This window comes from Tachysurus fulvidraco, chromosome 6, assembly GCF_022655615.1.
Source record: "Tachysurus fulvidraco isolate hzauxx_2018 chromosome 6, HZAU_PFXX_2.0, whole genome shotgun sequence".
NCBI classification, from domain to species: Eukaryota; Metazoa; Chordata; class Actinopteri; order Siluriformes; family Bagridae; genus Tachysurus; species Tachysurus fulvidraco.
In genome coordinates this window covers 13,665,720-13,690,719 of record NC_062523.1, presented here as the reverse complement: position 1 = coordinate 13,690,719, position 25,000 = coordinate 13,665,720, and the positions used below count along the sequence as shown (strand labels likewise).

Sequence of the window (25,000 nt, the reverse complement as noted above, 5' to 3'; positions counted from 1 at the left end):
GCAGAGTTCATCTTATTCTGTCAGTCTGAAATGCTGATTGCTGACTGGTATTCGCCTCTTGTTTTCTTCTGCCAGTCGGGGAGCCGCACTTGCTCAGTGCACAGAGGAGAGGACTGGGCAGTGGAGTGCAGGATTCCAGCACTGCCATGGCTTGCCCTCCTGACGACGGGCTGAAACTGTCACTGTCTAAAGCTGTGTCTATGTCACTGCCGTCCTCACCGCTGTTGCCAAGACAGAACTACATGGCGCCCTCACGCTCCTGCAAAAAGTCTCCAGGTTAGTCCTTCAGTTTGTCTGCTGTTTGGATTCAAATAAGACCTGATTTAGCAAACTAAAATTGGAAGAAAATGGTTGAGATGATTATGTACCTTTTATTTATTTAATTCGTTATAAATACAGAGAAGAAAATTTTAAACTTTTTTAATTTTAAACAAAAAATACAATAATTATTATTATTATTACTATTATTATTATTATTATTATTATTGTTGTTGTTGTTGTTGTTGTTGTTTTATTATGTGTTAAACATTTTGCATCTAGATTTTTTTATTATTTTTTTTGTTTTGTTTTGTTTCACTTTACAACTGTACAACTGAGTCATTAAAATAGCGCTGTTGCTGTTTTATCACCTGCATAAACCAAACGCACACGGGGTAAAACTGGCTGGAAATTGATTCAAGCTCAGCATTGCATATCTAAACGTATACTTAAGCAAGTGGTTAACCGAAACCACTCAGAGAATCCTACTGGCCTACTGAAAACTAGCTCAGACAGTGAATTAATCCTAAACTTAACATTAATTTGAAAAGCTTTGAAATATCCTCTAACCAACTTTGGAGATCTTAATAGCAAACGGTGAAGGGTAGAAACCTCTGGCTCTTGTGCTTGTGTGGACAGAACAGTGGAGATGTGAGTGGTAATGGCCTGCTGCTGATGAAGTGGTCATTGAGTAAAAATGCTTTGGGCATTTGCTGGACACATGGTGACCTTTATAGATCAATAGGACTAGTAAGGACAGAGGACAGAATGAAAGAGAGACACAGAGGACTAAAAGCGATGGAAACACTGCTTGATCTCGATGAATAACTCTGCTGCAGTGCGACTGCATAACTGATGTAAACAAATAAGAGTATTCAGAATGGGCTGATATGGAACTCTCAGGACAAACAAAGGCCACATTCTTAAAATCCTACATTAATTCACTGTTTTAAATTGGTTAGAAAATATTGTAGGCAGAAAAACAGAAAAATAACTCCAACAGGTTGGATAAAACATACACTTTTACATATACTTTATTACGTGTTTTATTTATAGAGACCAATTTTGAACTTGATGTGATGAGAGAAAGAGATACAGATACAACTACAGTTATTTGGGTTATTACAGATACGAATATGTGGCGCACAGATCAGATACAGATATATGTATATAGATCAGATAATATCAGATCCAGCATGTTTAGTTTTGTGTCTCCTGATGTTACACACAAGTTAGGAGCTGCTGTACACATCCCGCCTTGCCTCACTCCTAAACCTGTTTAGTGGGAGGTTTTGCAGTGTGTCTTTCATACCCACTTTAGCTACATGTTTACATCTGGGGCTCATGTGTGCTGGATCAACACTTCTCAGTGATAACATCCGAATGCTTGGGGCTTTCCACAGGCATAGTGTTACACGTACAGACAGTTAAGCTCTTGGCTTTTCATGCATTTTTGAGTCTGTTGTTGATTAATGAAAGTTACATATTTCAAGTGAGAACTTTTATCTTAGACATTTTGTAAAAAAAAAAAAAAAGGTTGAAAACTTTTACGTCATTCTTTAAATTGAGTTGAATTTGATTGAGGTCTCTGAGCAATTGTGCAGAAATAGTAAAGCATTTTAGCTATAGCAACTGGAGTTTTATATATGATGCTGCTAATAAACAGGCCAGGACATTTCAAATATCAGCATTGGTGTTTTTCCTGACACATTTCTTGGTGTATGTTTGTACGTTTGTTTGTTTGTGTGTGAGTGCATGTGAGAGACAGGAAAAGAGTGGGAGAAGACAGTCGGTAGGATTGACGTGGTGTTGTGTTATGTATTTGTGAAGTTTTGTGTGTGTGTCTTTGCAGTGAGCTGTTAAAAACAGTAGGAGGAGGGAGAAGCTTACATCCAGCTAGACACACACACACACACACACACACACACACACACACACACACACACACACACACACGCACGCACGCACACAGGGCTGTCCCTGTGTTCCTCATGGATGTAAAAGGGAAGCATGGCATAGCTGCTTAGTTCAGCTCTAATGTCTATAAAACTTGATCAAGATCTAATCAGAATCAAATCTGAAGCAGAGCAGAGACTGTGTATGAGAAATTCCTCCCAGATTTAAGTGACCTCCCATCAGAAGGCTCTCCACTAGCATCCATTTACTACAGACTCGGATCAGCAGATTAAAGAACCTCGCTGATTTGTGTGGGTGGATGAAATAGTTTCTTTTCTTCTGTTCATTTGCAGTTTTGTGTCTCAGTTCTTTATAAGCCTCTGGATGTTTTGTGTAAACCTCGTTTAATCTGCACCATTTGATGCAATGTGGAGTAGGTGCTCTAATTAAATACACACAGTGCCCGGGACACATGCTCTCCATCAGCACGGCACTCTCAGATGTTTCACAGGGCCAAGTATCTTTAATTAACTGGTTTACTAGGCTAGCAGGGGGTTCAATTTAATAGAAGGAAAGAAAGCCCAGGTGCTGGTTAACTCTACAGTGCCCCCCTCTGGTGAATCAGGATCATAATTCTTATTCTCAGCTTAGAAACGATTCACCATTCTTCCCATTTATCTGTGTTTTAGGGTTTTGTGTATACAGTATCTATGTAGCGAATATACTACTGCAACACCTCAGACAATATCATGAGAATTAATAGGGGAATCATGTTTAGCTTGAGAGATTCTTTAAGGAAACTTAAGACGATAAATTAAAGCTACAATATGACATTTATCCTGATGCATGTTTCATAATACAGCCTAACCCAAAGATGCTGAATAATTTGTAATTACGACAAATTAAACCGCGTCAATATCAATGGGTTATAAGAACAGTACATCTTTTTCAGTTTAATAAATGTGTTTCATCACAAAGTAATTAATATAGAACGATTGTTTGATGGCTAAGTGTGTCTTATAAGATTAGGCTAAATGACAAATTAGTATCATCACCTACGTTTGAGGCTTTGAGGCAGTTAGTTCCCACTCACAAACCCTGTTTTCTCTATGCTACTACATCTGATGCTATCTTCCAGTGTGGAAGTAGATGAAGAGAATCGGGAAATATCGCAGACTATATTGGCAGCAGATCTGTCTTGTCAGTATTTTCTATATCATACAGAACGTATGACATTCCTCCTATGTTTCCTGTTGGAGACAGATAATTAGGTAGCTTTGCCACTGTTATTTTCTGTTCATGTTATTATTTATGGAAGAAGAAGAAGCCTTTTTAGTCATATATACATTACAGCACAGGGAAATTTTTCTTTGCATTTCCTAACTGGAGTTTGGGGTCAGAATGCAGGGTCATGATACAGTGCCTCTGGAGCAGAGAGGGTTAAGGACCCAGCAGTGACAGCTTAGCAGTACTGGGACTTGATCATCAATCCTCTGTTCAACAACCCAGGGCCTGCACAGGAGACATGTGAGAGCCTTTAAAGCATGGTCATATTGTTTGCTGCAATGGCCAGCTTGCATGGCATTTTTGCAGCCATGCATGTGGCAAGAAGCCAGGATATTCGCAGCCAAACTCACTAGGGCTGGCAAACTCGCACAGGCTTCTGGCTGACAATAATGTCTTAGCAGATCTATTTCAGCTGTATGATTGTAGCAGATATATGATTGTATACTGTCTTTTTGGTATTTTTTTGTCTGGTTTTTGTATTTTGTCTTTTGTCTGCACTGTATTGTCTGTCTTGTCCTGCACTGTCTTGTCTGTCTTGTCTTGCACTGTTTGCACCAGGTTGCACAGTTACACTTTATATGGCTAGGACTACTTACTAAGTCCTAGCCATGTCTTTGTTTTATGTACTGTAGCACCTTGATCCTGGACAAACGTTGTCTCATTTCACTGTGTACTGCAACAGCTATATACATGGTTGAAATGACAATAAAAGTTTCTTGACTTGAGATGTTGAGCTGATCCTCAGAGGGAATACATAATACTGCCATGTCTGTATTAGAGGCTAAGACTTCTGTTTGTGTGTGTGTGGATGCCTAATATACAGATAGGGGAGAAAGTGGTGAATCTGGTGACCTGATCTCTCCTTGTGCCACCAGATTTACCGCACTGTTATAAATTGAAGCTGGACTGTGACTGAGTCCCTAAGAGAAGCAGGTGTATTTTTATGCAATTTCTGCCTGTCTGGCTCCCTTCATTCAGACCCAGCTCACATCCATTAAACCACTTGGTATGTTATTTGGGTTTTGTGACTCATTTTGAGCCAACTTTGTATTCAGAGAACACAGTAAAATGCAAGTGCAAGCAGCTTTTTAAAAAGGCAGTATAACAGACGTGACCATTAAAGACAGACCAGAGTTAGAGGAGACAGAAGCGTGCTTCTGCTAAGAGGTCTCCAACTGGCGTTACAAATTTACATAATGTACATGCCCAAGTAAGAGAGAAACTCGAATCCGGCCCACTCAAACTGCACGCTTCCTTCTGGGCAATTAGATGGTATATTAGGATGCAGCTCAGGGTCTGATTGGTTTGTGTCTGGTAGAGACCGAGTAGCTCATAGAACTCTGTTGCTCTAAACTGGTTCTCCATTGCAGTCATGCTTATGAGTCTGTTCCTCGACAAAAGTGAGTTTTCAAAAGGCCATGTCTTTCCAAATCCTTTATTTGACACACTGGACTAAAGAGTGCTATTTTTCAGAGAGGGGAGAAAGGAGAAAGCCGAGTATTGTCACAGCTCGCTCTCTTCCTGTGGCTTTTGTGGATCATACAGAGGACTGTGTGTCTGAGGTAGCTGGAAATGTGAAGAAGTCATAGTCCATGGTGAAGAATGCTGCGTCTCTTCTTCACGTTCTTTTTAAGCATCTGTTTCATTATTCATTCTCCCATGTTGTAATTCTGTAACTGTGCAAACTCTTAGGATTGCTGCTCTTTTACACATGGAGCCAGAAGGTGTCTGATTAGTGTGTGTGTGTGTGTGTGTGTGTGTGTGTGTGTGTGTGTGTGTGTGTGTGTGTGTGTGTGTGTGTGTGTAAGACACCTTTTAAATGGCTGCTATTCCACTGTTAAGCATGAGAAATGTGTCAAAGTGAGCAGGCTGCAGGTGTGAAATTCCACACACAGATGCTGGTATGCATTTAGCCACAGGTGCAAATTTGTAAGGAATGAACATGTTCACACACTTTATCCACTGTTAAGTTTGAATATCAGATGGCCTTCAGCTATCCAATATAGATTTTGTAGTAAAAAGGAAGCTGATCTGTTGTTGTTGATCTATGTTTGCTTCTGCTTTTAGCGTTGTTATTTTTCCCCAAAAAGAAAAAACATTTCTATACTATATGATAGTAGTTTTCAGCTAGCAGGCTGCAGTCCGGATGAATTCGGTGAAGTGTTTCGGTGGACCAAACTGAATGCATTGAAAAATAATGTCGGGGAGCCTATAAAGGTATAAACACTGACCACAGTTTTTAAGAAAGAGAGACGTGTAGATACAGTACAGGAGTGAGGAAGTGTCTTCTGCCATTGGGTCCTGGGAAATTATGGGCTGATTTTATGCTTTGCCAAAGTTGTTGAGACACAGACAGGGTTTATGTATAAGCGTAACTCACAGACGCCTGGAGAGGCACCGACATCCATAAACCAGCGCTGATTGTTTGATCAAGGAGTATATCTACTGGGATTGGGTTAAGATCCAAACAATCCACAACTCAAACCAGAACACAAAATGAAACAATTCCAAGAACAGTTGGCAGGTAGTGTACTTATGATCTGTCTTCAAAATATTACAACCCAATTATTGGATGGATGTAATGAATAGCATGGGCAAAGATCCAGAGGTATGAATGATTAAAGGCAATGCCACAAATAATCTTTGAGTACAGCGTAAACACCTAAAGCAGGGGTGGCTCAACTAGCTGCTGGCTAAAGATCCTCTGTAGTAGATTATCCAGTCACATGCGTTTAGGTTTCAATTATTTGGCTCAAGCCAACCTACGAGAGGAGATTTTTTGAACCATTTGTAACATCTGTGTAAGGTACACTGTATAGTTTATGGCTATAAATTAGACTATTTGTTGTGATTTTGTTTTTTGTGATTTTGTGCTCTGCTCAATGCCACAAGTGGTAGCCATGCTATCACGTGGTGTGGCGGGTGGGCGCTTATGGAGGCAAATAGATGAAGTGTGTTTCACTCAGTCAGATTCCAAACAATTGTCTCATCTTCACAGAGTCTGTGGAACAGTGCCACATAGTGCCACAATGAAACAAAACCACTACAAATAGTCTTTATTTATAGCCATAAACTAATCATTACAGTGTACGTTACACAGATGTAATGTTAACATAACTGGACAAACTTTATTTGAATACTTGTGTGTGTGTGTGTGTGTGTGTGTGTGTGTGTGTGTGTGTGTTTGTTTGTTTCAAGTTGAGTTGCATTTCATGGTATTGCTCTATAGAGGGCAGTGCACCTCAGATTGACTTTACAGACGCTTACTTTACAGACTACATGTCTCCAGCAGCAGACCCTACAGCACAGCTGTCACCCTCCAACCATCAACATGTAACTGTGAGGATTAAAGGATTACAGCACAGCTGACACACATTACTGTCAAGTCATGTATATTTCTGCATTAATGTTAGGGAGAAAGAAAGTGCAAGGTATTCTACGATACAGCCAACTTCACATCCATTTTATGTCTGTCTTGGGACCAGGTTTTCCCACACAGTCAGATTACAGGGAGGCATTCTGCGCCTGGTTTTGACACAACAGTACTAAAAGGTTCCTTTCCTAGTAACTGCAGTTTTTTTTTACTCATGACTTTATTTGGCCATATCTCCAGGTCTGGGGTTTCCCGTGGTTCTTAACAATAAACAGTGGAAAACGGAGCACTTTACAGGCATTGAAGTGATCTGTCTGAGTTTTACAAGCTTGTACACGCAGCGGTTTTAAGCTGAATTGTTGGGAAAATCGGTTAGCTTTGACTGATTCAACATGACAAAACCAATAAGCCTGTAACTGACTCAGCATGGCAAAAGCCTTTTGGCTTTGTAAAATGTTAAGTGTTCTCTAGAGTTCCCTTGCCAAGATTCAATGGCTCTCTTTGTGTGTGTGTGTGTGTGTGTGTGTGTGTGTGTGTGTGTGTGTGTGTGTGTGTGTGTGTGTGTGTGTGTGTGTGTGTGACAGTCTGTAGAGAAATAGTGGAACAGGAGAAAAATCAGGAGGCATGCAGCATGATATTAATATTAAAAGACCACACTGACACAGTCTCTCCCACACTTGAGGCAAATTGTGGTGGTAGTTTGCCTCAAGTTTCTGTTCCCAGAGTGGTTTTCTCTGTGTGTGATGGGGAGATTCCAGTCTCCGTGTAATCAGCCTTACTATCTGTGTGCGTCCGTGCATTTGTGTGCGTGCGTGCGTGTGTGCGTGTGTGCGTGTGTGCGTGTGTGCGTGCGTGTGTGTGTGTGTGTGTGTGCGTGTGTGCGTGTGTGCGTGTGTGCGTGTGTGTGTGTGTGTGTGTGTGTGCGTGTGCGTGTGCGTGTGCGTGCGTGTTTATGTGCGTGTTTATGTGTGTGTGTGTGTGCGTTTGTGTGTGGTTGTGTGCGCGCGTTTGTGTGTGTGCGCGTTTGTGTGTGTGTGTGTGTCAAAGGGAGAGGGAACTCTGCCAAGCCTCGCCCACCAGTCAATTTGATGCCTTGTCAAAAGTTTTAGCCAGCATTTCATGAGGCGTCTCACTGAATCCTGATCCGTTTTTTGCCCTCTCTCCTCTTGTCTTATCCTCTCTGCATGAACAGGACTCAGGAAACCTAAATATGTGGAGAGTCCTCGAGTTCCAGGAGACACCATCTCATCCGCACTAAGAAAAGATGGTGAGTGTGCTTGTGTTGATATTTGAACATGATTGTGTAATCATACATCCAGTACATAGTGACGTAGTTAAGCACCTTATTTATATATTATACCCTATGTCAACAGCGTGAGCATGAAAAGTTTAACAGTTTGTGTGCTAGGGATTTTTATGGTACCACTGTCAGAAATGCTAACGCAAATAAACTACAGAACAGACATTTATATTGCCATTGTTGATTTATAGGACTGGGCCATTTAATGCTAAACCTATAATACTGCAACGCATTCTCAGTATTCCTAAAACACAGACAGACTTTGTTATAGTACATGGACAGTAATGAGTGTCTAGCTGGGCATTATTAAGTTAATAAAAGTATTGTTGAATATTGTTTTGCTGCTTCCTGTAAACAAGCATAAATGTTGTGACACTTATTGAATATTGTTGATCCATGAAATATCATCATGACAAGTTTTTTTCCTCATATCAGTAAAACCGTACATCCAATCGCTCGACAAAGTCACAGCACAACTTTCCCGAATAAGCAGCACGTGTGGGATGAGTTAATAATAATATAAAGTGAGATAGTTAATAGTGTGCTTTGCATAGAAACACCACTAAGAAGGAAACTGTTGGTGAAGTGGTATGACGTAAGAGGAATAAAACACACTAGTATATGCTGTTATTAGAAAATATCTAGCCTCACTGTGGTAACAGTGTGTTCTGGTGTGTTTTGTTCCTCACAATTTATCCACACCTTTTCATACAAGTACAGATTTGTTTAATTTTTTCTTCTTCAGTTATTCCAGTTTCTCTTGATTAATTTTAAACAGGCTAATCTGGGTGTGTATCTGTGTGTGAGTGTGTGAGTGTGTGTGTGTGATTGCATCCTGTGGTGGTTGTTCCACACGAAATTGCTTTTTGTATGTTCCAGTGTTATTTAGTGTGATCACAGTTGGACAGTATGTTTGTATTCGTACATGGGCAGTTGTGTTGAAATAATTACACTTGAGTAGAATTGATACTTCCTGAGTGTGTGTGTGTGTGTGTGTGTGTGTGTGTGTGTGTGTGTGTGTGTGTGTGTGTGTGTGTGTGTGTGTGTGTGTGTGTTAAATGTTCCTCCTTTTTGTGTTATGTTTATTATGTTTTCTAGGGCCAGGTGCAGCTTAGAGGAGTTAAATGGAGAGCTGTTATGTTTAGCAAAGGCAATGAGAGATATTCAGCTCTCTATGGCTCCCTGTGTCTATAAAAAGTGTGTGAGCGGGGCTTAGTAAGGGCAGCACGGGGATTTCATACATCATCGATAAAGACAGATCAGCACAGAAACGATTTTCCCACAGTCACTCATCTGATAGCTAATGAGTTGTATTACAGATGCTGAGTGATGAAATGCAATCATTATTAACTATGGAAAATGACAGTTTAAGTGTATTTCAAAACAAAAGTGCAGTTGTGTGTTGCCTTGTTAGTGTGTGGAAGACAATTCTGAAGTGCGATTTTGCTGTCTGTGTTTTAAGAAGAGTTTTTGTCAGGGAGGCGCCAGTAGAGCGTCAGTCTGTGCCAGCTCCATCACTGGCACGGCCACATCATACCCCTGACATGATGTCAGGCCCTCAGGGCTAGTTGAGGTGGATGATCAGTGCACTGTGTGTCATCTGAGACTGTGTGTGTCTATGTGTGTGCTTCTATGTGTGTGTCTATGTGTGTAGAATGCATTTGGACTACGAGAATAGTTGTGGGATGCGGGAACGGTCAGTGTTTTTTAGCATGGCCGCATATAGAGTATCCTGCTATATTTTGCTGCATTCCTTCCATTTCTGACACACCCCTTTAGCTCTCTGGGTGCCCTCACACATCGAGAGAAACCTGAGACCGGCACATACATTCACATACATACACACACACACACACACACACACACACCAAACTGCCAGCATGTTTACATGGGAGGTCTCCCATGCTTAACTTTGTGTGTGATTCAGATAGGATCTGCAAAGACCCCTGGCTACAGTTTCATGTTAAAACAAAAACAGCCCAACATATAACATTCATTGGAGTGTAGTTTTGTGACTAACACACACACACGATTTAGGAATAGAAAATAGGAAAGTGGTAGCTCGGTGGTTAAGGTATAGGTCTAATGATCGGATCGCTGTGAGTTTGATTTCCCAGGACCACCAAGCTGCCTCTGCTGGGCCCTTAAACAAGACCCTTAAACCCTCAATTGCTCAGCTGTATAAATGAAGATAAATGTAAGTCACTCTGAATAAGGGCATCTGCCAAATGCCAATGTAAATTTCACTTGATCTGCTTAAAAACAATTCAGTTTCAGACATTTGACCTTGGTGTGACTTTCACTGTGATTTGGATGAATTACAAAATCTTATTGTACCCTTATAAACAGTTCCTCTGCTGCCTGCCATGATAATTCCATATTAATTCTTTTGTTGATGAGATGTTCTTATTCTTTTGTTGTTAAAATATTGTGTTGTAGAAAAACTCACTAGTGATGTACGGATGCACAGATATTGCATAAACATAGCAAATCTACCCACCTATTGATGAAGGCATGTTTAGAATATATAAAATTAAGTGTAACGTGTCTAACAACTTGGTTAACAAAATAAATGTGTGTGTGAGTTATATATCTGCAACACAGTAAGAGGATCTGGTGCATCTCTCCTGCTGTTAAAGTTGGACAGCATGAAGGAAATGCAGCCCATGGCATTCCCAACACTCCCTGCTGTTCCTGGGAATCACCACCACGCATCACAGCCTCTACCGATTCCTCATGCTTCGTCTCCATTACCTGCCATTACTGAAGGAATTCTTAGCCTGAAGAACTAACAATGTGGAATAAGTTTACATAGCTCAGTAATAGCATTCAATAATGCCCTATTAGTCTCAGTGTAAATATTCAGTAATGACTGCTCATTTCCTGAGCCGGTTTGGTAGAATGCCAGACACCCAGGTGTTTGACTGCTAACTGACAGAGCTGTAGACCTTCATTCCCTTTATCATTAGGAAGCTGGCACTTGGTTAAAGAGGAATACAGTTATATGCAGAGGCCAGTTGTGAGACTGTGGAGCCTTTGATTAGATGTTGATCATTATCTGGAACAACATTTAATCCCATATACATACAGTGGGGTCAAAAAGTCTGCGAGCACTTGTGAAAATGCTTTAATTTAAATTTTATAAATATATATTTTTTTTTATTCTAACAATTTTCCTTACAAATTATTGTATTAACATTTAACGCAGGTGAAAAGTAAAACATTTGAAATATTCAAATGAATCAGAACCTCTTAGTATTTGTTTTGTACTCTAATATCCTTTAATAACCGTGTGCATTAAAGCTGACATGAACTCCACAAGTTTGTGCAATACCTTTAGATGATATCCATCAACATGTCTCATCTGACCACAGAAGAGTTTAGACATGACAAAAAACTCACCTTTGTACAAAGCAGCCAATATGATCACTGTTCACATCCTTCCTTACATTTAACTGGAGACCCAGTAATAGTGCAGAATTGTGTAGGTCCCCCACTGTGCCAAACAAACACCTCTGACCTGATGAGGCATGCATTCCAAAAGACCTCTGAAGGTGTGCTGCAATATCTGGCACCAAGAAGTTAGCAGCAGATCTAGAAATTATGAAATCGGGACTTCTTTGTCCAGGATTGGATTGAGATCTGGGAAATTTGGTGGCCAAATTCTGTCATGTTCCTCAATTCATTCCTGAACAATTTTTGCAGTGTGGCTGAGCACATTACCCTGTGAAAGATGTCACTGCCATTAGGGAATACAGTTAGCAAGAGCAAGGCCATTAACCCTTATTTGCTCAGTTGTGTAAAATGAGGTAAAAATATAAGTCATCTTGGATAACAGCATCTGCCAAATGCCATAAATGTACATAAATGCCAGTACCCAAGGTTTCCCAGCAGAACGTTGACCAGAGCGCACCACATGGCCTCCACCACATTGGACAACTCATTGGACAACTGTATTCTTGCGCACACACCTCCAATTAACTTATCCACCTACTGGCAGGTTTTTGGATGGTAAACACTGACAGTAACCCAAGGCTAGGTTCGAATCCTGGAACCTGGAGCTGCAAGATTGCAGTGCTGCCTGCTGTGCCGTCTTGTGCTTCTTTGATCATGTACTTTACTGTTCAGAAAGGTTTTTAATACATGAAAATGTTTACATTTTGAACCCTTGATGGTTGAGGTGAACTCTGATGGGTGATCTGTTTTAGTAGAAGTAGAAGCCTTAATTGAAGTGAGATTCTTTCTTCGCATATTCTGCAGTTGGGGTCATACTGTAGCACTGGGTCAGCCATGATGCGGGGCCCCTAAAGCAGTGAGGGTTAAATCGCTCAACAATGGCAACTTTAATGGTACACATAAAGGTCACAGCATATTTATGCTTTGCTGTATTTTGTAGAATCAGCCACTGTTGTGTCTTTTGTGAGGAATTTCTGCCAGCGCAAATATTCTGGCTCATCTGTAAGCAGGTTCTGCTCGGCAGACTGTAGTTGTGGAAATGATGCCCTTAGTGTCTGCTAAAATATTTGACTTTGCTATGCTTTAGCTACAGGAACAGCTCTGTTCATTGTCACATGAGCTTAAAGTTATCTGAGAGATTTAGATTCATCCTCTCTCATCTCTTCCTCTGGCAGGCTCCAGGAGAACCGAGTGTTATTTTAGGTTTTATCTCAGGTGCTCACTTACTGTTATCATTTGTTCATCAGCATTCCAAAAAGTTTAGAGTGAGGTGTTGGACTGCATTCTTCACCCTCTCCATCTTCCAAACGCCAACTGAGGGAATATATATTAGAAGAATGATGTTCTTCCCTCCTTAGACATGTAGTCTGTGCCATTATGTGTTCGAGCTGTTCTGGCAGCTGATCCAACACCTTAGTTAGACTCTGGGGGCTTTCACACTGGCAGTGTAGTTTGACTCAAGTCATTGTTTGACAACTCATACTCCGTTCCAAACGTGTTCAGGAAGTAAATTAACCTGTGCACGTCTTTTAGCTGATAACAATGTCATTAGTTTCCACAATACACGTGTACCATGAGTGGCCAGAGAACATTGCTAGAATAAATGTGATGCCTTATTGTGCATAATAGCACCAAAACACTAAAAAAACCAAAAAAACCCCTACAAATATGGCGAGTCATGGTCTGTATGTGTGTTTCTGATGCAACACAAATACACCAGGGTTTAGTAGAATCAAATGTGTCTGCAACCATACCGACACTGCAGGGACACCGGGAACAATCGCACTCTGATTCAGACTGCAACTGCAAACGTGCCCAGTGTGAAAACCACTTCTGTGTTGGTTTTCCTTTAATTTGTCTCCAGTCTGCAGTTACTGAGAAGAAAATCATTCAACCTTCACTTTTGGTGAAGATAGTTTATGCTGGTTTGAGCCATGCAGTGCAGAGCTTTGTCCACTGGAAAACAGTGTGCCATACAGAAAATTCATGAGCAAGTTTGTGTGTGTGTGTGTGTGTGTGTGTGTGTGTGTGTGTGTGTGTGTGTGTGAGACTGAATGAGTCACTGAGGTGCAAGGTTGGCAAATGAGAACATCTTTTGTTCAGCTTTGAAGGAAGATAGAATTTCATAGGCACTTGGGCAGTGCATTCTTTGATACATGGAACCTGTGTGTGTGTGTGTGTGTGTGTGTGTGTGTGTGTGTGTGTGTGTGTGTGTGTGTGTGTGTGTGTGTGTGCGTGTGTGTGTGTGTGTTTGAGAGACAGACATGCAGCAGTTGTCTGATTTGTATCAGCTGTGGTCTGGATTTTGTACTCACTCTAAATGTCTGTAATTATCTCAACCTCCCAGTGTTTTTGTCAATCCACTTTTTTCTTCTCTTTTTCTATTTCTATCTCACTACTTTCACCCCTCCTGTTTCCTGAAAAATTTTGTTGTTGTTGTTGTTTTTTTTTTTACACATTCATCTTGGTGGCTAGTTCCAGATGCAAACTCGTTTCTAGCTCCATGTGGAAAAGTGCACATCTGTTTATCTGTTCATCGCTCCACACACAAACACACATTCAGGGACACTTGTGTAAAAGTTGCTGTAATCTGAAATATGTCAGTATGCTCTAGTCTGTACTGAGCAGATTGCATGTTTGTATGTGTGTGGGTGATAGTGAGGCATGTGTGGATTGCATGGATTGTGTGATTAGTTGAATTCTTTTGCAGGAAACTAAGTGATGAGAGGATGGGCAAGAGAGAGGTGAGAGTAGAGAAGTGTGTATGCTGTGCTGAATTAATTTGCCTCAACCCTTCAGCAGGTTCTCATTTCCGCAGCCCAAACTTCTCATTCAGATAGAATCAGGATTATATACTTGCACAGCTGTGGCCAGAGCACGAGAGAGGGAGAGCAAGAGAGGGAGAGGGATAGCGAGAGAGAGAGAGAGAGGGGGGGGGGGGTAGAGAGCGGGGGTAGTGAGAGCGAGAGAGAGAGAGAGAGAGAGAGAGAGAGAGAGAGAGAGAGAGAGAGAGAGAGAGAGAGAGATGAAAAGCCAAAAGGAGATGTGGACTTCTACTTAACAAAAGTTAGAGGGGTATATTAAGAAAAGGCAATTATGGGCGATGAAAGATTTAAGGTTTAATGTGTAAATATCAATGAACGATTGAGGAAGACGGGAAAAACAGAAGCCAGGTTAATGCAGTGTAGAAGAGAAGAGATTCTGATCTTTGCAGTTTCAGATCAACAGAAAAATATGTATCTCCTATTGTAGGTTTCCTTTTAGCCTTAGAATCCTTTATAAACCTTAATAACCTTAATATCTTTGCTGCTGTTCAACACAGAGCACTTGCAGGTACAGTGTATATACTTTTATAATAAGCTAATAATAAGCGGCTATTGACTTGTTCATTGTTGTTTATTTCATTATTTCTAATGTCTTCAACATTACTGACCTTGTTAATGGGTAATTAACACAAAAGAAACAACTAAATGCTAGTGAGCTGATTGTATCTGAGATTTTAGATATTTTTATTACATTTTTTGCTTAATTTTTTTTCTGCAATGAGTTAATGTATACAACACATTTTTTGCTGTCATCATTTGACTGTGATTTATAAACCGGAACCTAGAGAAGCTTGTGCTCGGTTGATTTGTAAAAAACAAAAACAAAAAAACGATAGCTCATTCGAGAGCTTCATTTTCTGAATATCTCAAATGAAATGCACGTCATTAACCGTCTTTAGCTGTGCCAACTTGTGTAAAAGATGGCAGAAATATAAATTCTTGCTCTTTTGTTGTTAATTACCAAGAAGCCAACGACATAAGAGAAAACTGAAAAAACTGTGCAGTCCAAAAAACCCCAAATCTTTTTAGTCTAGCAGGCTGTGTATAGAAAGCCTTGAGGCAGTAGATAGCTCTGATTTACCAAGCTGTTTTTTTTACTAAGTAGCACGATGCAGGAGACATACGACCAGCAAATTAGACCAACCACGGCACTGATATCTCACTCTGTTTTTTATACAATCCCTTTTATTTTATTGTCTAATTACAGCTGCTGCCAGCAAGGATTGTGACTGCACTAGTGTGTTTCTTCCCTCCAGTGGACCAGATTGACAACCGGGCATTAATCATAGAGTTTGTGCTTTAGTACAGTATGTTTCTTGAAGCTCTTGAGAAGGATATCAAATGTGGGGATTTACGTCTAGAGTCGAGAGTTCCCTCGCTTCTCCTTCACTCCAGAGCACCCGGCCCATTAACTATGGCAGCTGTAAGCTTCACATCTTCCGAGCACAAGCAGGAAAGACGAAATACTGCATTCATCAAGCGTTCATTAAAGCACTTGGTGTTTTATAAAGTAAACCCAGTTCCTAATGAAAGCCAGCCGACTCTCTTTCTCACGCACAAGTGCAAACCAACACATAAATAGGACAGTGATAAGACGGCCTCTCAGAGCTCATACACTCCACTTCATCACAAACACACTACCTCTGTGCTGCAAGAGAAAGAACTTTAACTGCCAGTAAACCAGCAAGGCTGTAGATAATGATGTTTTTGTCTCATCCATCTTCACATTCTTTCTTTCTCATAGCTTCATTTTCCCATCCGATGCCATGCAGAAGCACGCATCAGTAATGGATGTATGAGCAGAAGGAGATCATTTTAAGCATAAGAAAGACACCAACTCAAACTCTTTGCGCCGGCAGTCATTTTCCACCTGGCTGCCTCCACTGTGTTCTCCTGCTGTTTGCTACAAGAAGTCAAGCTAGGTTTGATTTTACAGAGGATGTAGCTGGCTGCTGCTGTAAGCAGTTACCAGATGTTGGCTTCATTTCATACACGCATGAAACGAACATTTTTTGCTCACTCATTGTGTTGATACAGCAGCAGTTTGTTTCATCATCTACAATAGTAGATGTACACAAAGAAATTGTTTAGCATTTCTTTGAAACACAATGCAATTATTATAATCAATTCTAGTGTGCTGATAATGTTTTTATGCTAAAAAACACTATTTATCTGCTCGTTTAACCGTCAGTAATGTTTTATCCTGGTCAAGGGTAACATAAGCAACATGGCTCCCGAGCCTAATTACATAACTTGATATTTCCGATTGAAGAAAAAAAAACAAAGAAAGAATACATCATCTAAACCAAGAACAAGTGTTTTAAATGAGTTATGCTGTATATATTATTATTGCAACGCATCAATTAACATGCAGTTCTCTGTTTTGAGGAAGAACATGTACCTCACTTTTGACAGTTAGCTGGCTAGCTTATTGTTAACAATATATGAACAAAGGTTTTTTCCCCCCTTCACTTTGTATCTCAAATGCACAGAGGGCAAAAATGACATTTTAGAATGGTGACTTAACTGGACTCACATCCAGAGTAGGTCTGGCAGCATTACCCAAGCTGAGGAATGAACTGGTGCTGTAAAAAAAACAATGCTACTCTGATCTAAAACCTTTATCTGTTCTTTAGGACAAAGCTGTGGCTCTTGACACACGGATCGAACGTTTTTTTTTTGCATCAGAAGTGAAGTTTTGTGAATTTTACTCCACCGTCCAAAACTGATGAATATTGCTTCTGCATCTGTTTGAAAGGTGACAGCTGGACATTTCAAACTGAGCAGTGCTGTCTAAAAATGCCTCCAATTAGAATGAGCATTGGACTTTTACATTAATGTGCTTGTATTGGCAATGGAGCTCGTTCTGAGAGGAGTTTGCAGCGGTTATGTGTTAATTAAGGTTAATTAACTCCAGATAATGACCCTAAATTAGTCAGTCACTATCTCATTGCAGTCAGTAAAACTGCAGGATTGTGTTGCTTTGGATGGTTTGCACTAAGCATGCCCTGTTTGACTGGAGAATTGTCACATCTCGACTGTATCGGCCACGATCAGAGCCTGATTAAGACAAGTATTGTCATAACTGAAGCTCTTTTGAAAGACTGTGTAATGTACCAATGTTTCATGATTGGATATGAGCTCTGATTTTCGTCTGGCTTCGGGTAATGTTCAGGAGTCATACCAGGGCTTTTTGACACGTCTGTTAAGGATTTGATATGTCTGTTAAACTGTCAGGTTTATGTACATCTCAGAGACTATGTCAAGCCTGGATGGAGCTTGTGTGCAAAGCTCTGAGTATCTAGAACATTCAGCTAAAGAGTCATACACATGTAAATGTAAACTTCATTTTGATGTCACAACAATTATCGCAACCAAAGGCATATAGACAAGTAAATATATCTCACAGTCTCTGTACGTAGCATGCCACATTCATGCACTGACTGCTTGTGATATGTGGACTTTCTTATTAACAGGCTGCGTTATATAGTGTCAGATTTTCATCTAGAGTGTAGAACTGATTCCTCACCTAAAATTCCAACTGCTCCTTCATGCAACTTTGCCGTTAGGATGCAAAGCAACCGAATGCTGATTGACTTTGATTAGCCAATTATGTTTAATATGCATATTAGTTTTGATTGTATTCATTATGCTGCTAATAAATACCACAGCTGTCAGTGAGAACAAGTAGCTGACTGAATGCAGTCTTCACAACAACCAAGAGATTTAATGTAGGGTTCTGAATTTTCTTTCTTACTATTATCACCGTCTACACCAAGCTGTTAAGCGTGCAAGCTTTGGAATGATTGTCTTATATACTGTAGAAAAGCTTCTCATTCCCTCACAGGCTAGGCTGCTGCCATCATGGCACTCCTGTGTCATCCTCTTGTAGCTGGACTTTAAAGTATGCACAATGTAACAGAAAAACACTGTGAGCTCATGTTCAAACTTTCTTGAGCTTTTCTGAAACAAATCAAAATAATAAATAAAAAAAATTTGGCTGACACGACAGTCAGTGTCAGGTTCAGGTGTTTGTGCCTTGAGTAAAAAGGATCTGAAGAGGTTGATGTTATGTTCTCAGCGTGGATTTATGTTATACATTTGCTTTGTTTGCTATTTAATTTGCTTTGGTTTCAGACAGTAATTGGTTGAGGGGTATGAACTTGTGAAACTATTTAATCAGTAATACAGCTAGAAGGTAGACAAGACAAATTACAAAACTACCCAAAGCAAGTATAATTATGTACATGGAATCCAAATTTCTATTCTCTTTTTGTTTTTTAGGCAAGTAGTTTTGGTTCAGGACTGAATGCAGTTTCTGTGCTGAGGAATTTCACCATGGTTTGCTTACATTGGACTATAAAATATAATGAGAGTTTGACTTTGTATAATTCTAGGTGCTAACTCACAGAATGGAGCAAACCTGTCATTTCCTTTCCCTGGAAAATGAAAGCAAGTTGTTTCACAGAGTCTTCATCTAAAATGTTTCCGTTTCGGCCATCCTTACTTGTTTTATCAGACAGTCAAACGTCTCTATGCTGATAATGCCTACACAGATTATATTTATACACAAGCACCATCTGAGATATCATCATACCTGCAAGATAAAAAATCCAGATTTGCTGAGTCTCATGATGGCAACCTAACGTAGTGTGTATGAGATGACAACAGGGAAATGAAATAGCCCAGGGGTCAGCAAAATATTTAAAACTAATTAATCCATTTCAGCTCACCTTGCAGGGCCAGACAGCTCAATCCCTCACAGAATCCTTAACGAGATTTGTTTGCTTGCTTCCCAGCGACTCCACCAATGGCCAGTGCAAGGACGTGTCAGACTATCTCCTGTTAAATCCACATAGAACCAGATATTAATGTTGTTGATGATGATGATGGAGCACATAAAGTAATGAAATGCAAATTGGAATATGATTTAGCAAGACCTGGAAAGGGGTGAACTGCCACTCACTCTAATCAGGGTTTATTAAAACCCAAGTGTAATTTCATGTCAATTATTATGTGAAGCCCTTGTGCTTCAGGTGATCAGGCGTGTTGGTTAACGCCACAATGTGCACACAGTCACTTCCAGAGGCCATTGGCAGTACCAGGCTAAGGAGGAAGTATGTTTAATCGACCATTTACATTACGTTTACATCATTTGGCAGACAGACATACAAAAGTGCTTTGAAGTCTCTAGGATCTTGACCAGGATCAATATATTTTGTCTCATGATGCTGAATGGCTTCAAAGCCGTTTGGACTTCCCGGTGGTCGTCCTCTTGTAAATGTGTTCTGAATTGGAGACATCATTACATTTTCCATTCTATGTAGCCAATATATGCGGTGTGATTTCTCTGTAGTCAAACAATCCCCGTATGTTATATACTCTGACAGTATAGGAGTACCTAAACAAACAAGCAAAAACACCTGCTTATACTTTACAATCAGCATAAAGTTAAATGTCAAAATGTCAAAAGACGTTTTGCAAACCATTACCGGATTCCCAAACATAATCACCACAATCAGCTGAAAGAATAAATTCACATTTGTTAACATAAAGCATAACACACACCGTACTTTGATTCTGTAGCTCGTATATTCAGATGAATTATGGATGAGGCTTTTTATACTTGCTAATGTACACATGAATTTTCGAACAATTCTGTATGTTAATTAGTTATTCATACTATTGCTCGTGTTTAGCTTTTCTCTGTGGGTAGTCAAAACGCATTTGTTAACTGCTTGTTGCTGTAGTAACAGGTGGTTCTCTTGTTCTGAACAGGAGGGAAGGAATCTGTGCTTCAGTGTATGCTATAAAGACAGAGAGAGAGAGTAAGAGAGAGAGAGAAATTTGTACTGCATGTGAATGAGTTATTGCAATGCAGGTATTGCTGTATAGTACAGTAAAGGGCTGAAATTAAAATATAACAGTTTTAAAGCACATGCTGATTATGATGATTCTGGTAGTTTAATTAAGGTTGCGTAATTGCAGAGTGGATATTAGACCACTTTTCCACGGATGTTTATGTGCCTAGTTTCTGAGCAGCAGTGATGTGAGTAATGAGATTGTTCAGTTTCTCCTCCTAGCTCTTTTACACACAAACCCCTATTGTGGTGCATCACACTAACGACACGTTTTTCAGTGCTGAGAGCTACAGTATGTATTCCTCATTGAAGAGCTAAAGACCTGATTGTATATAATGGAAATCTGCATATTAATGATTGATCTCTTGGTCTTTTGTATGCAGGTGTTGCTTTTTATTTTCTACCAGGTGATTGTGTTTCAAGTTGATGTGCAGCTGCCTTAGATTCCAGAAGGGGGGTATAAGGTAATTTGATGGGCTGTCAGTGGTATTAATATGTGAGAGTGGGATGTGATGGGGTGGGTTTTGTGTTTGGGTCCGTGCTAGAGGATGATGACTGAATACTTTCGTCACTCCTTTATGAAGGTTCATTTAGTGTTGGAGTTCACTGAGATAAAATATCAGCACATTTAATAGGGAATTACTCTGATTTGCTATCCGTGTGTGTGAGTGTGGTGTGTGTGTGGTGTGTGTGTGTAGTGTGAGTGTGGTGTGTGTGTGTGTGTGTGAGTGTGGTGTGTGTGTGTGAGTGTGGTGTGTGGTGTGGTGTGAGTGTGGTGTGTGTGTGAGCGAGCGTGTGAGCGAGCGAGTGTGCGAGTGTGTGTTGTAATATGATATTTGACATTCAAGTTAAGATGATCTCTTGTGGCTGCCTCTCAGCTGTTGAAGTGTGATCTAAATCTGGACTTCTACAGTAGAAACAGCTTATTTTGATCGTGCACACATTTGCAGTCACATGTTTTTGGGAAATCCTTAACAAGCTCAGATGTAGATTGATGGTGCATAACAGTCATACTTGGGCTTGCTGTGCGTGGTGACAGACGGCGGCGCTGAGGGCCACCTTCACACATTAATATTCTCTTCCTGTCTTGAAGAGCTTAGACCGCAAACAGTCAAACAGTGCACTCACACTGGAGACCTCAACAATGCCTTGTGCATCCTCAATGAGGAGTGTGTGCTGTATGTGGGCATGTTTTTATAACTGCTTAGGGACCAATTTCATTTGATACAAAGGATGTGGAAGGATAAAAAAAGAAACTTATTTACAAAAAAGAAGAAGAAAATAATATTGCTGAATTAATAGTTATGTCAGTGCAAGTCCTCACAAAGGTGTGTGTGTGTTTGTGTATGTATGTATGTATGTATGTATGTATGTGTGTATGTATATATATACTGTATATGTATGTGTGTGTGTCACTCCAGCTTCAAGCACGCTCTCAATAAAACAATATAGAATCATGGCAAAGCACAATTCATGCATGGGAAACTGACGACCCCCCCCCCCCTGTCCCTCTCACTCTCTCTCTCTCTCTCTCTCTCTCTCTCTCTCTCTCTCTCTCTCTCTCTCTCTGTCGCTCTCACTCTATCTTTCTCTCTTTCTCTCTCTCCCTCTTCTGCTGTCTCTCTGCCCTTCACGTTCTTTCTGTCCCTCTTTGCCCTTCTCTCTCCCTCCCTTCTGTTTATCTGTCTGTGTTTCAGAGCCAGCCATTCCTGGCTCCTCCCCCGCCACTCAGGAGTTGATGACACGCTTGGGCTTCTTGCTGGGTGAAGGCATCCCGGGCTCTACACGCATACCTATGGACGAGAAAAATGAAAAGAAGGTATTTTATTTTCCTATTGCAGCTGATTGTGGAGAATAGAGAAGAAGCATGGGAAGGGGAGGGGATGAGAGAGACAGAACAAGGACGGATAGATAGATGGATGGATTGATAGATAGATGGACGGATAGATAGATGGAGAGAGAGCGAGGCTCATTTCTGTGACTTCCTATCAAAGTTAAACAACACTTATAGCCAGAGGAAGCCGGGGGTCAAAGTGGCAGACTTGTTTGAGTGCACAAGAAGAGATGATCAGTGGAGCTGGATTATAGACTCACTGGAATGCCTTTTCTCTTAAAATAAGGTTTTCAGAAACTTTGCCCAGGTGCGAGCATGCGCTTGTGCTGCATTGTGTTTCAGGAGTGCACTTTATTGATTTGTGTTCAGTTGTGTAGCTCAATGTTTCTTCATTGATCTGTCCTCTGATAAACTGGAGAGTGTGTAAAGGAAATGGAATGTGTTGCGAAGGCTCTTGCTTATATGCAACTGGGAGATAATTAGTCTGTAACTGTGTGGAAGAAGCAAAAGAAGCCTTTAAATCTACTGCTTGTGGATTCAGTTTGGACTCAGTACATCTTAAATGTCCAGAAGGCTATTGGAGACTATTTTTAAATGTTGTTAATGTTATATAAGGGAATGTTGGGAATTTGGAGATGATTAAAATTCAAGAGCAAAGTTTGTCCTGGTACGTGACCTCGATCATGAACAGTAGTTATTTTAATAAGTAAAGTATATATTTCCTTGATGTAATTTCCTTTACTTCTATTCCTTTAACCATTGAGCATGCATGAAGCAGGGCTTATTGTACAACCTATTTATTTAAAGTACACAATTTTTTTCCCCCTATAAAATTGATCTTAATCCTAAAATTACAGTTGATATTTTTTCATTTCATTTGTTCAGTAGTTTAGTTTATTTAAATGAATATTCAAAAACTATTTACTGGAAATGATAATGAGGTGTCAAGATTGGTCCCGGGGCTTTGGGTGTAAACTTTTTGGTTAATACAGACAACATCCAGAAACTTCGACAACATCCAGATTATGTTGAGCAATTATCAGTGGCAGCTTTATTTAAGTTTGAGACCTCAAATATTTTCATAAGTTTTCAGTCTGATTCAAAATATCATGAGAAGATACAGTAAAGTTTGCTTTTTTATTTTCTAGCTGTAAAGGGACAGGCTGAGAAATGATGTAGTGAAATATTTCTCAAACGAATATCACACCAAGTTCCCTAACGGTACATTCAATTTCATTTATTTTAACCGTCTCACTTGCTTTAGGACTGAAATAGCAAAATAGCTGTATTTTCTATTTTGATCCGATGCTGCTGCCTAATTGGACGTGGAGCAGAGATTAGAATCAAGACAGAGCTTTGTTGATGGTTTTAACTTCGAGCAGTTTTGTCCTTGGTTTGTTTTGGATGATGAATAACATGGTGAGTGATCTTACTCCAAACATGTGTCTCTATGTGACTAATGAGAAGCTGATTTATTTGCTCAAACAGTGGATGTTGCTGGATCTGTTTGGAGTGTGAAAAAAGGCTGAACTCAAAGTGAACTCTCAGCATTTGCCTCAAAAGGGAATCTGTTGATCGGCATGTAGTTTATTGGTTCAAGGCTTTGATATTTATCTGTAAGCTTAATTTTGTAGACCATTCCTCTGTAGTCATAAAGTCTTCTCTCTCTCCCTGCTTCTCTCTCTCAGTATTATCAGAAGGCTGAAAAAGATACCAGCGCTTACATGATCAGATTTAACAGTGTGTGTGCATAAAACATCAAAGCTTAAAAGCCTGTGTGTGTGTGTGTCTCTCTGTCTGTATCTGTATGTGTGTGTTTGTGTGTGTGTGTAGTGTTCAGTGAATCAGGGAGTGAGTCCTTGCTCCACTCTGACCAGTAGTACAGCATCTGCGTGTACAGACAGCCCATGCTCCACTCTGAACAACAGCTCCACTCGTCCCAATGCCAGCCAACGCAGCCCCAGCGGCACAATCACCAGCCCTAGCTCCACGCTAGAGAGCAAGGACAGCGGCATTATAGGTAACACACCCACACACACACACACTCGGTCACACACAGTTATTTTTTCAACATGTGTAGCTCAGCAGCACCACCATTATCAGCTCTCTGCTTTATTCAAGAATGGTGTTCTACACACATGCGCGCGCGCGCACACACACACACACACACACACACACACACACACACACACACACACACACACACACACAAACGGACGCACAGGCACTTCTGCCAGCAACAGTCTTTGTGGCAGTTCCCAGCTACATTCACAAATTCTATTACAACGTGCTGACATTCAAACCCAGTAGATGAGGTTTTATTGTTCTTTTGCTTAGTTATTTTCTTTACACAGGGTTATTCAATCAGTCTCCTATTAGCTGTGGATTATTGTAGAGACGTAACGGAGATCTTCCGTACTACTGCTGGCGAAAATCTGAGTTAAGAAATGTTAGGGCTTATGTGACATTTTGAAGTTTATTTGCTTTATGCATGTGCATAAAGAGTGCGTCAAGCATCTGGATGTGGATCAAAAAGTAATACATTGTTTTTTTGTTAGATTTTTTCCCAGTATGTATGTTAAAGGATGTGTATTGCTAGTAGGAATTCTATTAGCTAGTGTGTCATGGTTTTTATTTATTTGTTTATTTTTAATCTTTTGAGATTTGTGCATCATAAGGTTTGATCATACTCACATTATTATTATACAGATATTTCTTGTGCAAAGATATTTACTTTTATAAGAAATAGAAATGTTCATAATGGGTATCGTTTCCCTAAATCAGTCATAGTCGCACCAATGGTCAAATCTAAATGAGCGGTTTTCCTGTTTCTAACATCTGGCAAGTGCCAAAAAAGGTTTCTGCTAATAACGATCAAGATTAAATCGCTACTGTTTTAGTTTAATTCTT

General features: G+C 40.2%; 1 protein-coding gene across 6 annotated transcripts in view; it reads left to right on the top strand.

The window, feature by feature from the left end:
- Positions 1–25,000, top strand: part of tanc1b (tetratricopeptide repeat, ankyrin repeat and coiled-coil containing 1b) — a 107,951-nt gene that overhangs the window by 29,355 nt on the left and 53,596 nt on the right. For 5 of the 6 annotated variants that reach the window (XM_047815174.1, XM_027164442.2, XM_047815175.1 and 2 more), the window contains 4 exons: positions 76–276; positions 8,007–8,081; positions 21,954–22,075; positions 23,924–24,110. In XM_047815174.1, coding sequence (XP_047671130.1) covers positions 76–276; positions 8,007–8,081; positions 21,954–22,075; positions 23,924–24,110 — 585 coding nt within the window. The remainder of the gene's footprint in view (positions 1–75; positions 277–8,006; positions 8,082–21,953; positions 22,076–23,923; positions 24,111–25,000) is intronic. The other variant, XM_047815177.1, reaches the window with a different exon arrangement.